The sequence below is a fragment of the Lissotriton helveticus genome, chromosome 2_1 (assembly GCF_964261635.1).
Source record: "Lissotriton helveticus chromosome 2_1, aLisHel1.1, whole genome shotgun sequence".
In the NCBI taxonomy this organism is placed as follows: domain Eukaryota; kingdom Metazoa; phylum Chordata; class Amphibia; order Caudata; family Salamandridae; genus Lissotriton; species Lissotriton helveticus.
Window position 1 is genome coordinate 1,524,706,516 of NC_136059.1, and position 17,708 is coordinate 1,524,724,223.

The following is a 17,708-nucleotide window of genomic DNA, read 5'->3' on the forward strand; positions in this document are numbered from 1 at the left end:
CGTTATCCGTAACCAGGTTGAAGCCCCCCCCCCCCACTACCAGCGCGGAGTCACGGGAAGCCAGCCCCTCAGTTATATGTTTGCGCATGAAACCCTCCTGCTGTGCATTGGGACCATAAATGTTGAGCAGGGTGAAAACAGTGGAGCCCCACTGAATCCTAAGGGCTAAAACCCTCCCCTTGGATTCATAGAAGGTAGACCTTGCCCTCGAATTTAGCCCCCAACAAAATGGCCACCCCATTCTTTTTCGTCACCCCAGAAGACCAGAATATGCGTGGGAAGCGTCGGGAGCGCATGCGGGGAGTATCTTTAGCAAGCAAATGGGTCTCCTGAAGCATGCATATATCGCCTTCGGACTGCTCAGGGAGGTAGAGAATCGCAGTGCGTTTCGTGGGGTGGTTCAGGCCTCGGACATTGAGGCTAACAGTTTTCAGGTCTCTAGGCATAGTCAGCGGGAAGCATGCAGGATGGGCTCCCAGGACGTCAGGAGCGCTGCGTATGAGGTGGGCTGGGGCATGCAAGGGCTAGCACAAAGGGGCAGTAATCACTGTTTGAGATACGAAAAATCCCCAAAGAAAGGCAAAAAAACCCCAACAAGAATACATCACAAAAATTACATCCCAAAAGAACATAGCCCCAGAAGAAAACAATAGCCATGAGACTGCCTGTGGGAAGAACAAAAGGCATGTCTCAAAAGCTTCGAACAATAGAAAAACAAGAGACCCAAGTCTGTCTGGTGTAAAGATCAAGGGGGAATGTGACCTTGGCGAAATGTCTCAAAACAAAGATCCTGGCGGCCTACGGGCCGCAAAGGGAAGTCCAGGGAGTCAGGAAAGGCGGTCGACTCCTGGGTTGAAAGCACCGCCTCACGTTCTTTTGCCATCTCCTCCCTGGCCAGTTTGGTGGAGGCCGATGGTTTGCCAACAGTCTGCCATCGGGGACGTTTTTGCATGACCCGGTTGGGGGTGGCTGTCCTTCGGCTCCGGGCTCGTGTCAGCATCCAGGCCCAGAAGATCCAGGGTCTCGGCGAGAGAGCGCATCTGTCTCAAATTCCCTTGGTGTTTAAAGATAATATGGAAGGGGTGGCCCCATGAATACGGGATCCCTTTGTCTCGAAGGTAGGAAGTGACCGCTCGGAATTCTCTCCGTTTAGCTAGAGTAGACGCGGCTAAGTCCTGGGAGAGGACGGGTGAGTGCCCCTGGAACTGGATCGGTTGGGCCGCCCTCACCTTGCTTAAGATCTGTTCTTTAAGCTGAAAGTCGTGCACACAAACAAGCCCATCGGGCGGGGGAGGCTTTCCGCCACTGGGTAGGCGAACCCGGTGTATGCTGTCCATTTGGATTTCCTGTGTGCCATCATCACCCAGAATTTGCCTGAAGAGGGACAGGACATAGTCTCGTAGGTTATCACCTTCTGCCTTCCAGGGCACTGTGCGGATGCGGATGTTATTTCTCCGTGATCCGTTCTCCACGTCTTCCGCGTGGGCCTGGAGGTCTAGATTTTGGTGCCGCAGATGGAGGACCTCCTGCTGTAGTTGGTGCAAATCATCCTCTCTCGCTGATTCATGCTCTTCCAGGATGGCTACTCTTTCGCCCACCTCATCGACATCTTGTTGCACTTCCTTGAGATCTGACGTGAGCTGGCCATTCAACTCTAGGATGTCTTCCTTAATGGCGGAGAACAATTCCAGCATGAATGCCTTCGTGGCCGGGTCATCTGCCCCGTCGATTGAGTCTGTGTGCCCCTGTTCCTTGGACGCTCCCTGGGATATCTCTGGGCCCGGGCTGTTTGAATAGTAGTTCTTTAACCCCTTGAGTGCTTGTCACGAGCTGAGCTCGTCATGAGGCACAGTGGAGCTGCACTCATGACGAGCTGAGCTCGTCACGGCCGTTGGAACGTTCGCACGCGGGGATAATTTCCCCGCTGTGCTGAACGTTCCAAAAACGGGTGTGGCTGCGACGAGCTCAGCTCGTCATGAGTGCAGCTCCACTGTGCCTCATGATGAGCTGAGCTCGTCCCAAGCACAGTGCGGCGCGTGGTGTCCCCCCTCCCCCCGCAGTGAAGGGGTTAAGAGACTTCTCCCTTCTCGCTCGGGCTGCAGCCATCCCTGCGCACAAAGGCTTGGAAGGTGGTTGGGGAGTGATCGCCATCCAGGAGTTTCACGACAGCCCTCATTTAGGTGCGTCTCCGGTGATCGGGCCTGGGCGTGGGAAAGGGTGGCATTGAGTGTGGAGGGGGCCGTCGATTTACGCTGTCCCTTCAGAAGGCCGTGGTGTATCTACAGGTGTCGTCCGGCACATTCAGTTGAGCGCTATGCTGGGTAACGTTGTGGGCCGGCAGCAGCGCTTGTAGCTCCCCCCCGCTCCCTTTGTCCTGTCTGGGTCCAGAGTGCTGCCTCGTATGAAGAGCGGGCCAGGCTGTTGAGCTCTCTGGCTACTCAGCTGTGGAGCTTGGGCGGGAAGGTAGCGCTGGCCCATGCTGAATCTGTCCCGTGTTCTCCCCAAGTCCCAGGGACCGCTGTTGGGGTGCTGTGATGGTGTCAAATATGGCCCGCCATTTTGCTTATCTTCATGCAAGTAGCCCGCAGTGGCCGGAAAGCCAAACCTTGCTGCAAACAGGGTGAAATGCTGGGCGATCGCCCACCTCCTTGTCGTGTGAGAGGGCCCTGGAGCACAGGCCCCGGAGCCTCACAGTCTGAGGCGGGGAAGGGGACAAAATGGCGGGTCAGAGGTCTTCTTTTCACCAGGCAGGACCCGAGACAGTCTGCTGGGCGTGCGATTGCTCAGGATTCAGCAATAGCCGCCGAGTCGGGCCGGCCAGCGTACAAACAGGCTGGAGCTTGGAAGGTGGTAAAACAGGCTGCGCCCCGGGCCGGATCCGCAATCCCTCGACTCGGGGACCTCCCATCTCCCAGGACCACCAGCCGGCGTTGAAGGCAGCAACTGGGAAGGTGGAGGTGCTCCTGCGCTTTCAGGGCCGCGCTGCAGCACAGTGAACGGAGGCCTCACCAGCGATGACCCTGTGTTACGCTGGTAATCTTTCCCTTTTGCGTTTGTCCCCTGCATGCCCCCGTCCCTGCCGTGCGACTCTCCGCATTTGCATGCATTACGTCAGATGGCATTGTCCTATGCCAGCTGACTGTTGAGTTGACAGTTTATTATGACAGTTGCAGCTGTCCATTATGGTGAGCTGGTGACCCAAGTGCTGCCTCTCTTACCGGTGTGTCGATAATTACCTGGAATAAAGTTACGTTAAAAGGCTAATGGTCTGAACTTTACTTAACAAATTTGGCGACGAGCGATGACACACTGAAGAACCCACGACAAGGAAAACATCTAATTTAAAAAGAAGGCGGCGGGAAGGCATCGTGAAGTGTATGGAAATACATGAATAATTTATGAGTCAAGGATACAGCGCACTCTCCGTAAGTCTATGAGAATACAGATTGAACTTTGGGAGATCGTGAGGAAATGAAATAATAAAAGAATAAAGAAAACCTGAAGTTGACGATCCGTAGAATCTGCGCAAGGTTTATGAGGTGAGCCTTGGATGCTGGTAGGAGGAGGAGTGAGCGGAGGAGGGAGCAAAGTTAATTCCCCAATACAGTGTTTTGAAATTGATTTGAGGCGGCGCGGGAAGCGTGTGAGGCGATAGTCTCCTCAAAACTACAGCGTACATCCAGGAGCAAACGTGACGACTTAACTGGCGTCAAGGGGCCATTTTGAGTGAGGAAGTCACCGCGTTAGTCGTCTAAGTGAGGGAAATGAAACGCGAGTGTTAATATTGAAAGAAAGGAAATAACCTAAAAGCACCAGAAGCGTTTATTAAGAAGAAAAATGATAAATAAATAATTAATAAGTGAGCAGAAGTAACAGTGAGAATAAAAGTAAGGAATATTAGGAAACAAGAAATTGAATGTAAAACTTTATTGAAAAGGAAATAGAACAGAAATGTAAAAAAATAAAAAAGGAGATACATTAAAATAAGCACTTAAAAAAAATATTGGAAAAAATTGAAAGGGAAGATACTGATATATAATAAACATGGCAACAGGCAACATATACAATCTACCACCCCCACAATCTTTTCTAAAAGGAAAAGGAGAACCGGAAATAAAGTGGGAGGTGTGGAGAGAATTCTTCAATAACTATATAACGACTTTTGACAAGCCTGAAGAAACTTTACCGGCTGAGGAAAAGTAGAAGATACTGCTACACTGTTTAGGGGCTGGTGGTCTGAAGGTGTACAACAACATCACAAAAAAAACACGAGGAGTAGATGAAGGAGATGTGTTTAATATTGCCATGGAAGACTTAGACAATTATTACAAGCCAACTGTATGTGTAGCAGTTAACAGGTACAAATTTTATAGGCGTAAACAGGGAAAGGAGGAAAGCATAGAGGACTATGTCTCTGCTTTAAAAAATTTAGCACTGACATGCAAATTCGAAAACATGCATGACGACTTGATAAGAGACCAAATTGTAATGTGTGCGGCGAATCCAGACTTACAGGACGCATTATGGGCCAGAGGAGAGAAACCACTCCAGGAAGTAATTGAAATAGTAAAGAAAAAAGAATTAACTGGTCAGTATGCAAAAGCAGTGTTAAAAGAGGATAAGAACAAACAGGAAGAAGCTGGATTGGTAGCTAGAATAAGCTGCGGAAAAAAGATGCAAACAATAAGGAAAAATAGAATGGAGGAAGAAAATGAAACAAAAAGTGAAACTAGAAATTACAAGGAACAAAAATGTGTCCGATGTGGAAGCAACAAACACTTGGCAGATAATTGGGAATGTCCCGCAAGGAACAGTAAGTGTACCCAATGTGGACTGATTGGACATTTTAAAAAAGTGTGCTACAGGAGAGTTAAGGGGAAAGTGAGGTATGTAGAAGAGAGTGAGGAAGAAGAATCTGAATCATCGGATGAGTCGGAATACAACCTATGTGTGCTCATCATAACAGATGGAGATACCAAAGAGAAGGAGGATGAATGTAAAAAAAAACCTGAGTGTGTCATCACCATAGGAGGAGTTGACATAGATATAGTCGCTGATTCAGGGTCACATTGCACAATTGTTAACAAGAATATATGGAAGAGTAAATTAGCAGGAAAACTAGGAAACGAGTTCAAGGAAGCCGACATAACCCTAAAAACATACACAGGTGAAATCATTGACTTGGTTGGATGCAGAGAGATGGAATTGGGTTTCAAGGAGAGAAATACCAGGAGTAAGGTATACATTTCAGAAAAAGGTCCTTCTGTACTGGGATGGAAAGAGCAGGGAAAATTAGGAATAACACTAAATCCCAACAGTTCAGAACCAGTGAGTTGGTTGGCTTAAAACGATAGTACACAATATACCCATTTTGAGTTGTTAAGTGGGAGAACACCACAATCTAAGGACAATGTAGGATGGAAATGGGATGCAAGGAGAACTGAATGGACAGGCGAAGCAGCAATGGATAACATCAAACTAAAACAAAGTATTTACATGGAAAAAAATGATGAAAAATATATAAGCAAAGAATTCGAGATCAAAAAAAGTTAAGGAGAAAGAGTGGAAAAGAGTGTATTTGTCAAAAAGGGACAATGTATGTTAACACAACCCATGGGGATAGAAGAGGACTTTTGTAATTCTGCCCGCCTCAGAGATGGTAAAGTGTGGCATGCAACTGCACTGGCTGAGTGCAAGCCTAAGGCAAGGGAAAATTATGCTGGTGACACTGACCTGGATGGGGAAGATGTTACGAGTCTGGATGAACTAGAGTGCAACAACAAAGAAGATCACTATGACTGGTTGTATAATGAGGAGTCAGAGAATGAGGGTGAGGAGACACAAAAACACTTACAACGTCCCCACCCTGAAGTAGACTTAGGGAAGAATAGGATGCATATTGGGTCCAGGAGAGAATACGAGTTCAGCGGAACAGAGGACTCTGACGAATCCTCCTGTGGAATTCACTCGTCCACGTTGGAGGAAGGACAGGTCTTAGATGAAGCTCTTACGGAAGGAGTGGACCTTGTTGAAAGGAACACTACCAGTGGCTCTGGTACAGAGTACAACAAGAGGACCGACGTTGGACCAAACACAGATGATGACGATGGGGAGGAAATCAGTTGTATGAGTAGGCTTAGACGCAGTGTGGTCTGGTCCAGGAAGTATCCTAAGGAAGAGGATTATCAGGCTGGTGACACTGACCTGGATGGAGATGAATGTACGAGTAAGGGAAGACTAGAGCACAACAACAAAAAGGATTACTATGACCGGTTGTACTATGAGGAGTCCGAGAATGACGGTGAGGAGACACAAAAACACTTACAACGTCCACACCCTGAAGTAGACTTAGGAGCGAACTGGATGCATATTGAGTCTATTGGAGAGCACGAGTTCTGCGGATCAGAGGACATTGACGAATCCTCCTGTGAAATTCATTCGTCCACGTTGGGGGATGGACAGGACTTAGTGAAAGCCATTACGGAAGAAATGGACCCTGTTGACAGCAACACCACCAGTGATTCTGGAACAGAGAACAACTAGAGGTCCGATGTTGGACTAAACACAGATGATGACAACGGGGAAGAAACCAGTTACCCATGTTGACATGGATGCCTTGTGGTCAGGCCCATGAAGTACAAGGATTTCGTGTGTGACTAACAGTTACATGTTTTTCTCTTCTTTCTTTTTTTTCCTTCCCTCCGCAAGGAGATGTGTTACGTTGGTAATCTTTCCCTTTTGCGTTTGTCCCCTGCATGCCCCCGTCCCTGCCGCGCGCCTCCACGCATTTGCATGCATTACTCAGATGGCATTGTCCTATGCCAGCTGACAGTTGAGTTGACAGTTTATTATGACAGTTGCAGCTGTCCATTATGGTGAACTGGTGACCGGAGCGCTGCCTCTCTTACCGGTGTGTCGTTAATTACCTGGAATAAAGTTACGTTAAAAGGCTAATGATCTGAACTTTACTTAACACCCTGCGGTCGCCGCTGCGCTTACAGGAGCCCCAGCGCGATCTTCAGCAAAAGCCCGGCAGGAGCGCTTATGCTGTCCGCAATCGGTCTCACCGCCACACCGGAGGCATCAGGGATCGGTACCAGCTAATTTCCCGTGAGTTGCAAGCCAGGGAATGGGGCAAATACAAAGCTATGATTTAGCGGAGCCAGAGGAGCAGAGTTTTGCGTCCTACCGTGCCGCCATCTTGGCCACGCCCCCTACAACAGATCTTTAGTGTCTGTAAATCAATCGTAATCTGAAGAAGTAGCTAGTGATACATGGAAGGCTTATGAATGACACCTTTTAACGCAATATATTGTTAATTCAGTAGAATGTTTCAACTCCTGGGAACTTTGTTTATACATGAAACGGTACAAGTACTTAATGTACTCCTTTGGATCCTTCTTCCTGTCTATAGATGCGCCATTTACCATTAAAGATGGGTAAATCGTGTCCGCTGTCATGTAACCACATTTATCCATACCATCATTTCTACTACACTGCTTGTTTGTACCAGTTTACTTAATAGCTTGTTATGTGGTACAGCTCCAGATCTTTTACCAAAGTCAAGGTGAACGAGCTAGCAGCATCCCTAGTCCTGCAAACTAGTTTTCTTGATGTAACTAAGATTATAATGGCATGATTTAGTTTTCAGAAATGTTTCATTATGTTCAGTTAATGACTTTCTTGCGATTGCACCAAGATGTTCCCAGGTTACAAAAATGTATGGTGTTTCATGTAGTGTGTTCTACTTAGAATGGTTGAAAATATCAGTTTAGTGTGTGAATAAAATATTCAGCAGAAAAGAGGTGTGGGTGCCTGCTGTGCAGTGACCAAGGTTCATGGGTCAGTTTTTTCATACCTACCTTGGTTTATTCTTCCATAAATATCCTACATATAACAATATGTAGGGTTAATTTAGAATGCAGAATCTTCAGATGCCACTGCCATGTTGAATATTGTCTTTATTCGAATTGTTTCCTTAAACAGAACATGAGACCATCAAAGCAGTTGTTTCACTTGAACTAAACGAAGTGGACGAGAACCATGCTTTGGGCTTTCAGTGCTTTGAAAGAAGAGAAAACAAGAGGTTGTCCGGTGAGTTAACAGTTTAGTAAAACACTTGGGCAGCACTCGCTCTCTTTCAGCAACATCTAGTATATGTTAACCTCTTTCAATCGGCCGCAATGGGCTACATGTTTGAACCTTTACTTACTATCACACGTTTCTGTTAACCCTGCATCATGTCCCTCACTATGCCTTGCTGTTTTGTTGTCCCTGATGGTGCTGCATGTGATCAATGTCAGAAACCTGCATCAGTGTTGTGCTAAATAGCTTTAGCCTAAAAACAGCATCAGCACTTAACAAAGTAAAGTTGTGGCCTAGCAGCCAACGTTTAACATTAGCTGAGTCACTCCTATGCAACATTGTAGCCACTAAGCTGAGTGCATAATATGCAAAGGGGGGACATGCTAAATATTGAGACTGGTGTACCTATGCTTTGAAAAGATACAACTGCTGTTTTGCTGGCTGCTATATTGTGATGGCTCTTTCTTATAGTAAAAGCCTGCCTTTGGACAGATGTTAGAATTTCCATAAGTCACATGAGAACATGCATACAAAAACCATCTGCACAGTTTTGTAATACTTATCTGAATGTAGATGCTTCTTATACTGCAAAAGTAATTTTATGAAAACTGATTTGTGTCTTGCTCACAATATGAACAGCAATGAATTAAGCTCTGCCAGGCTCTCACTCCTCCAGAGACAGTAATAGCATAATTACAACATTTTGAAATATATTTCTGGGAAGGTAGAAAAGACCATAGCGGGCCTGTTGGCAAGAAGGCAGAGAGACGCAATTGCTGGCTGCTTTACCTTGAATGTCGGAGAGGGGAGTGGATAGTACAACATATTACCCTTTACAGAAAAGGACCAGGAGCCTTCCAGAGTAGCATATTTATGGTCAAAAGTGTTATGATGTTAAAGGGGCCTTTAAAGCTGCTCTGTTCTTGGCCAGGGTATGTCTACTCACCACAGAAGGGGACACCAGCTTAGAACCAGCCAGGGTCGGTTTTCATGTTAGTTTCTTCATTACACAAGACTGGTCTTGGGTGGGGATTCAGTGTTCTGCATGCTGGCACAGGGATTCTGCCTTCTTGAATCCACCATAGCAGGGTGTTCTGTGATTATTTGCAGTAAAGCAAACAAGGGCAGCCAGTGGATTGTGGGACTTTTCTTTGGATTGGGTGATGATTTAGCACCAGCTACTGGCTAATTACCACTATAAGAAAAGCTTCCCACATCCAGCTTCTCGGGATACATCTGGACTTGGTGAAGACTAAAACAGGAGGTATCTGCTGACTTTTAGGGGGGGGAGTACTGAGGCCTTTTTTTTGCTGGCGACTTGTATCGAATGGCAAGAGGAGCTTATTCTCGTCAGACCAGCTGTCCTCCTGTAGCTTCAGGGGCATAAAGGACAAAGAGGGATATAAAGGGAGAAAGGGAGGGCTTCTCTAGAGAAGAACCAGCTGAGCAGGTGGAAGAAGATTGGAGTGGACTTTGATGGAATCATTACTGATGTGAGTGGTTGAGCTTGTCTCCCACTTTTATCTGGGACCTGAACACCTGTAAGACTTCCTTGGCATTCTTGTAGTGCCAGCTCCAAGTGTGAGAGGAACATATTGTGCACATGTTAAAAGTTGGGCCTTAGTCATTTATAATCTACAGAAGTCTGAGACAAAGTCATGCAGCCACCCATGAAACCTCAGTATTTGTCTTGTTCTGAGCTTTTTTACTGGAAAGAAAAAGGCGTTAGCAGGACCTTGCTGAAAGGCATCTGTCTCATTTAGTCCTGCATGGCTGCGGTGTTCAGCCATGCCTCACTAGAGGATTGTGAGCTCCAAAAAAACGAATGCAAAACTAAACGGCAAGAAAGTCTGACAAAGTGGTCTAAGAGATGAGAGTACTTACAGCCCTTCTAGGAGAAAGTGGCCTTGGAGGAGAAAAAGGTGAGCTAAGACCCAATTACTGGTGGTGTTTGCAACAGAATGGTGAGTAAACACCAGTGGTTGGGAATTTGTAACCCCACTTACCAAAATATGTGAAGCCTCGCTTTGTTGTTGGTGATGATGTAGAAAAGTGGTTAATTTCATTAGAATCGGCATTAGTGGACCATACAGTGGGAGAACTTACCAATTCAGGAGAAGGGCACAGTTCTGGCCATCAGTGAGGCGCTGCACAGTAAAAAATCGCACATGAAGGACTTATTGTTCAGTAGAATATTTCATGAGCTGTAGAGATCTCATCAAAGTGTTTCAGAAGTCATTGGAGGATTTTGAGGATGCCTCAAAAAAAGGTGTCAATAAAGACTAATTGACTTCACTGACTGGCTGGATGAAGGGCAGAAAAGTACGGAAATGTGGTGGCTTTTAAACAGCTTGAGAGGGAGACTGATCTATGAGTCAGTTACAGTCTGTATAAGAAGGTGAAACCACAAAATGTGTGTGGTCAGGGCTCCCAGCTAACGATAACGAGTGAAGACTCGTACCATTGCCGGGAAAAAGGAGGGTGGGCACAAAGGGTGGATGAGGCTGTATGAAAAGGGCTGCTACTTTGACTGCAATCAGCCAGAGGGCAAGTGAGGCACTCCTCTTAAGCAGTCTGAAACCAGTTGGCAGTCCACAGGGCTGTCAAGTAGCATTGAAGGGAGGCTGTCTCCAGGAGATGAAAGTGTAGTATGCCATTGTGATCCTTAGTCGGGAAGTGACTCCTGAAGTTCAGATGTTGGTTCCTGCGAGTTCTAAAAAGTACTTCTAGGACGCCTTCGTGAAGGAGGTACGAGTGACTGCACTATGTGATACCTGTGCCAAAAGACAGTGATAATATAACATTCCGTTTTCAAAGTGCAATACCTGGAGGGTAAGATCTGCAGTAAAATGAATGTCTATGGGATGGTAGAAGGACCACTAAATGGTTTGACTGGAGAGGGTTGGTTACACAGAGAAGCTAGCTGTTTACTTACATTTACCTGTAGATTACATCTGTGATAGTGAGTAGACACAGGCAGAAGGGGAACATGAGGGTGTGATCACAAGGGTTACCAACCTCAAGTCTCTGAGGGTATACTGACCCATAAATTAAGTTGTAGAGGCCCAAAAGACGAGTTAAGGGTACAGTGTGGGTTCAACCCTGAGTTGTGAAGACAACTTCCGCCTAACATTGATACCACATGAGCAATTCCTACTATACGGCTCTTTCGTGACCCCACTCTGTTATTGGTTAATGTTTTACTAATGTTACTGAACTAAAAAAAATTAACATTGTAGTGGAAAGGATGATGTAATACCTGAAAACGTATGCAATAGAGTAACATTATAATATTATTATCAATCGCCTTCTATGCTAAAATGAATAAAAATGGTCTTGGGGGAAAAAGAACTCTCAGTGCCACATGAGGTCCCTGGATTAGCTATAGAGAAGTCACTTCTCTGGAGGTGTGGTAAAAGAGACAGGTGACAGAATACCTGGTTGTGGCAGGCCCAAGCATGGTCAGGGTGTGTCACCCTTAATGTGAACTGTGTGCTGGATTGTTAGGCAAGGTATCTGTCTCTGGATACAGACTCTGAACTGAAGGACCAGTCTCCAGGAGCAACATCTTAGTTGGCAGAGGTGCGGGCGGAAGAAGGGTGCCTACAGCTTGAGGTTGTAGCCTCCACATTTTGAGAACACCGGAAGGTACGAGAAGACTCAGAAATGTCCTGTAGCCAATGGTGTAGGGAAGAGTGTCTGAAGCTGATGCAGCCTTGGCGGGCAAGGTCTTGCTCAGAACCTATTACTGCAGAAATTGAAGCTTTAACCTGACCTCAAAGAAAATAAATTTAGCTTATGCTGCCCAGCCTGGCTGCTTTATTTATTCTTGACTTGCTTTCGAATTATAAACTCAAACTAAAGGTAATCCAAAGGTAAAGCCTGAGAGTGGAAAAAGCTGTCATAGTGATCCTGGTCACAAGAGGACTTTGGCTGGTGCATTTTTCAAGTCTGTCCTTCTCAGAGTAGCAGGATCGTGAAAATTGAGTATTGAATGCGATCTAGTCAGACCACGATGGAGTGTTAGGTGAATTTAGGCGATAGCACTGGCCCTTTGTTTTATCTTTTGGCTTAGTCTTTTTAACATTTTTAATTCCAAAACAGACAGGGAATAGTCAGAGCATGGTGTAGTTGGGGTATGGTCTGGGTTGAAGCAGTGCCCCAAGTCTGCTGTTTACAGTCCTGTCTTGTAAGTTCTGAGAATACATGGTTTTGTTCCTTTGCTTTGGCCAGGACCCAATGACTGTCATTTAAACAATTAAAAAATACACAGATTTTTTTTAATGTTTATTTTTATTGAAGGAATGTTGTGGGTATGATGCAAAATCGAAAATTCATATGAATTTGGCAGTTATGATGAGCAAGGAAATCATGAATCTTCCCCCATACACCACTCACACATGTTTCTATGGTGATCTATCTTCTTTCTCAGTTCCTTTAATAAACGGTATTTGTCTCTAACATCAAGGAATCTTGCAATCAAGAAGGTGCTGTTCCCCAGCTCTCACTCTGCTGCTACTTCACTATTCTTTAATCTGTAATACATTGGCTGTTCCCAGTAGCTTCCTCCTCAGTCTATGCTTTGGTTGTCCATCACCTGTTTCAGTCTGATTTTCTTTTCCTCCGGAATTGATTTACTGTAGGTTAGAGCACTTAATTTTGCTTCATACATAAACTATAGAACATTTCCCCTTGAGGTCGGGGCACTAGTGTTTCGCTGACAAATCCCTCTCCCACTCTCTCTTCGTAACGTGGTAGGGGTTATTCCCCATTTACTGGTGGCCACATCCAGGGAATGCTCACTAGTAGGCATTAACTCAAAAGTCTACTCAGAATCTTTTTAAAATAGTCGTAAGTGTCTTAGCGCCACAGAGCCCTAGCAGTGAGTTCGCCCGAGGCCCGATAGGGCCTTAACTAGTCTTATCCGCTCCAGCTGTGAGGAGGTTTATAATGTCCCAGTGAGTGCTGCATCACAGGCACTCACACTGGTCTGGTCCTATGCGGGCAGTGGGCTGCACATGACTTTCTTTTCCAGGCTCCCAAGCAGGTGGTTTTGGTTTCCCTGGTTGATGTCCCCCTCACCCTGCAGGGATACTAGCAGCCTTTGATCCTCAGTCCTGGTCACAGGCAGAAGTCTTGCAGAGCTTTCTCTCCTCACAAATCTGGCTTCCTGGCAGATGACAGATTTTGAGGTCTCAACCTCCCCCTTCTTATTGTTAATTTCTAAATACCAAACGTGATTTAGGGTCTAAAGTTTTATGCTGTGGATCTGCTTCTTTTGAAGTGTATGTTGTACTCTTTCTTCTTCCTCTTGAAAGGCTGTTTGTCACAACAGGAGAGACTCCGAAGCTAATAGCCCCACATCACAGGCCATGGGATGTGACTAGAGTTCACACCTGGATGTCAGCCTCACTGAATCAAAGAGCACCCTTTTGAAGTGTATAGAGGAAGTCTCTCTCTCCCCCTTCCTCCAGTGTGTCCCAACCAGCTCACAGGAATGCAGTAATACACAAATCTGTCTAGGGGATTCCTCTGCTCCTCATGTCTTCACCAGGCAGGCCAGGGCTTCTCAAAATGGAACCCTGGGTACTCCATGTAATGTATCTTTGCAGGCACACAGCACATACTGTCTAGTACGGTCACCTCCATGGATTGCGTCATCATAGACACACATACATTCAGCCCCACATTTATCATTCTCTGCACACTGCTCAGTACTTTATCCTTTCTGTATTGTGCCACTGTGTGCTACATGCAAACACATACTGCCAGCACAGATACTCAACATGTGCGTGCTGCACAAACGTCATCCTTCATGTATCGTACTTCTCTCAAGTACACATACACCCAGCACATGCTTTCATTTTGCACGCACTGCACAGCACTACATCTTTCATGTAATGAATTCCTCTCTGGTTAACATATTCAATACTTGCACTTACCTTGCATGCACTGCTCTATCCATGTAATGTACCCTTCTCAGGCACACATACATCCAGCGCAGAGTCACCACTCCTGAGCAGCACTTTACATTTAACTGATGTAGGCAAAAGGTGAGTTAAGCACAAGGCAGCTGAACTTTAAAAAGGTAAGTGAGCATGTAGACTTCCCAGAGACAGGTTAAACAAGAGACATGTTCACTCCTGCTGATCACTACACGGTATGCTGCCACCACTGAGTTTGTGCTGCTTAACTCTTAGGGAAGCCAGTAGGCTTCCACCATTATGAAGGTAGCGCTTTGTCTTACTGGTTTCTACTGTAGAAATGCCAGCCATGGAAGTGGTAGTACTTGTGTTGGCAGTGTAACAAGTGGTGGCTACATTCATGGAATCTCACTGAAGAAATAGCACCTTCCTACTGAACAAGCATGATGTCTGCAATGATGTTAGGCCCCCTCATACCATGCCCTGAAGATGAAATAGAGGCTGATTGGCCAAAGGGGCAAAGCTAGCCAGAAGAAGTTGGCTATGCGATGACGGGTCAGCGCTGGAAGGCTTATTAAAAGGTGATTGCCAGTACTTTGAGCTGGCCTCAGTTACATCACTGAAGCTGTCAAGTTTGCCATGTTGCATGCTCAGTGCATAGTGGGTGCTGGGTCTCAAAGTGAAACTACTCAGCCTTCAAGCTCTATTGGAAAGTGAGGGGGATCCCCCTCATATAACTGCGCTGCAGTGTGAATGTCTGATTGAAGCTACATTCTTGGATGATGGATCCACTGGTCGGGCTGTTTTGTGTATGTGCTCAGTATAGGTATTGATGTAAGGGAACTTTCTTAGGGATGTGGAGTTCCAAGACTATTTGGTTAGCAATTTGTAGTTAATCAGTAAACAGAATCTCCTTGTTTACCACAGCTGTCGAATCAATGTGAGGAGGCAGGACCTATCTTAGATGAGGTGACTTGCCTCACAATCTTGTGTAGAAAGCCCTTTTAATGAATAGCACACTAGTTAAAGTGCAATTTCTCATAATCGCTAAGGCTCAGATGGAGACTGATGTAACCAGTCAGAATCCTGTCACTCACACTGCATGATGCACCAAGTACCAACAGGATGTCTGTAGGCTGATCGAAGAAGATATGAATGGCACCGAGAACAAAGCTAATGGCTGAAGGGGGCTGACCCATAGCCCCACTCTGCGCATCATAACTATGGACTGATCTAGGATATAATTGACACTTCATCAAAGTAATGCCTGAAGGAGCTGACTCAAAGTCAATCATGTATATTAATAATAATAATAATAATAATAATAATAATAATGCTTTGTATTGTATTACTTTGTGTATATTTTATATTGTAATGTATTATTTTTTATAGATTATATGAAGGTGGCTGATAGCTAAAGCTGTCTCATGGCCACCCCTAAGAAGCTCCAAGCAGTGTTTGTATGTAACTAAATGCAACATTATCAACTATAGCCACACTTTCTGGGTCTCACAACTTGGAGCTGTAGTGTATTGTTATAACCTGTAGTTAATACATCTGTGTGATTTATTTACATCAGAAAATGTTGTGGTGAGTTGAATGTTTTCACTGTCCCTTCTTTAGCTGTTACCCAGACGTTGCCCTCAATTGATCAGCAGCGAGCAAGCAGCAGGGAGAACAATGCCACATCCATACACAGCGAACAGGGAAGAAGGTGCGGTTATAAATCAGATGTCAATAGCCATCTCAGGATCAAAGCAGAAGACACCTTAAATGCATGGGCTGAATATCGCAGCAGCATGACTCAAAGGTCAAGCCCTGTGGCTTCCAAACAAGAGCATAGACCATATACCAAGACTGAATATGTCACGAGTTCTAAAGATTCAGCACCTCTACATCAGGAAATGGACACAGGATTGGAAATGTATATTTGTAGTCAATGTGGAAATTTCTGTAGCCGGTCACCAAGTAACAGCGAACATCATCAAACTAGCAAGGGTGAGCGACTAAATATATGTAGTGAATGCCAAAAGAAGTTCCTTGAATCAACAAACTTGCACACAGATCAGGGAAAATATGTTGAGGGGAGACCATACATATGTAGAGAATGTGGGAAGAGTTTTAGAAAGTCACAATCGCTGATAATCCATCAGCGAGTTCATACTGGAGAAAAGCCATATACATGTATTCAGTGTGGAAAAGATTTCAGACAGTTGCCACACCTTGTTAAACATCAACGACTGCACACAGGTGAGAAACCTTATGTATGTAATGTATGTGAAAGAAGATTCATTGATTCCTCAAACCTAAAGAGACATGAACAAATACATGTCAGAGAGCTGGAAAGTGTGACCTGGGCAACAGAAGGTTAACAGAAATGGATGCTCTGCTATTAGTAATTCAGAATATACTACAAAGTTTTAAAATATATTTATTTTCAATGTATATGAAAAGTACATATACCTAATAAAACTAAAGATTGTAAACATTGGGTAGGAAAAACTATATATAGTATTTTCTAAATGGTTTCATAAAATGCCTGTGAACAACATAAGAAAACTCAATTATTTACAACAATACAGCGTGTGAAGAATGAAGTGAAAATGTATGTAAATGAAAAATATTTGTTCTTACCATTATATGGTGTGATAAGAATGAATCAAGATCAGAAAATGCAATGTACCGCAAACCCATCACCTCCACTGCCAAGCAAAAAATAAGTATTGTACCTTTGACCTATTCACTTGGTCAAAGCAACAGTGTTTCAATAGAGTTTCCTTTTCTAAATGTATTATACAGAGGGTGGCTTCTGTCTCTGGTATCCTCGAATACGTTTCCAATTTTTCCATATTTTTTGTAAAGTACTTTTATTGAGGTACAGATGTTGCATCCATAGGCTGTTCATAGAGAACTCTGATACTGACTCTGTACATTAGGTGTTACAACCCCCTTCAAGAGACCACACTGGTTTTCCCTCAATAAAAAATATGAGATAATAAAAAGGTTGCAATAGACAGCAACACAAACTGTCCACAAACCTCAAGTGGGACATTGTACAGCTTCCTGATACATGACTAACCAAACAGGTTATTGGGCTCATGTCAGACGAGTCCATAGCTATCTAAGCCATCTTTCCTTTTACGCATACAATCATCATATTTAGATTGAATATCAGAACCTTTAGTTTTTCCCAAGCTTTTGGCACCTGCTTCTTAGCCTCTGTTAAATCTCAATGTGACTGCATTAGTTTGTTTGTTTGACAGCAGTGTAAAAGTGTTATTTGAAAGTTATTAATTAAATTACATGCATCCATTTGTATTTTTTTAAAGTGTAACCCAACATGGAATTGTCTTTCATTATCTCATTCTAGTATTACACTAATTTCATACAATCACAGGACATGTTTGCTGCATGCCCTACAGTTTGAATGCATGAACAGACCAAAGTGTCACATTTTTGCTGGATTGTACAGATGGCTGAGGTCCACCTTACTATTTAAATTGCTATTACCATCTGATGTCCAGTCATTATCCAGTATTGGGGTATTTTTCATAGATTCACATGCCTGAATCATTCCCCGTCATCGAGATGGGAGTCCCACGTTAAAATACAAAAGCAGTGCCATAAGTAATAAATGGGCTAAAAGGGCCAAAGGCCATATCATAGTAGCCTATCTATGTCCTTTTTCAACAAGCATTA

General features: G+C 44.6%; 1 protein-coding gene across 2 annotated transcripts in view; it reads left to right on the forward strand.

The window, feature by feature from the left end:
* The window catches only part of LOC144818755 (uncharacterized), a 285,822-nt gene extending 268,479 nt beyond the window's left edge, over window positions 1–17,343 (forward strand). Inside the window, exons 6-7 of one of the 2 annotated variants that reach the window (XM_078676471.1) lie at window positions 7,987–8,094; window positions 15,633–17,343. In XM_078676471.1, the coding sequence (XP_078532597.1) occupies window positions 7,987–8,094; window positions 15,633–16,381 (857 nt within the window). In that variant the 3' untranslated portion in view covers window positions 16,382–17,343. The remainder of the gene's footprint in view (window positions 1–7,986; window positions 8,095–15,632) is intronic. The other variant, XM_078676472.1, reaches the window with a different exon arrangement.
* The last annotated feature ends 365 nt before the right edge of the window (window positions 17,344–17,708 follow it).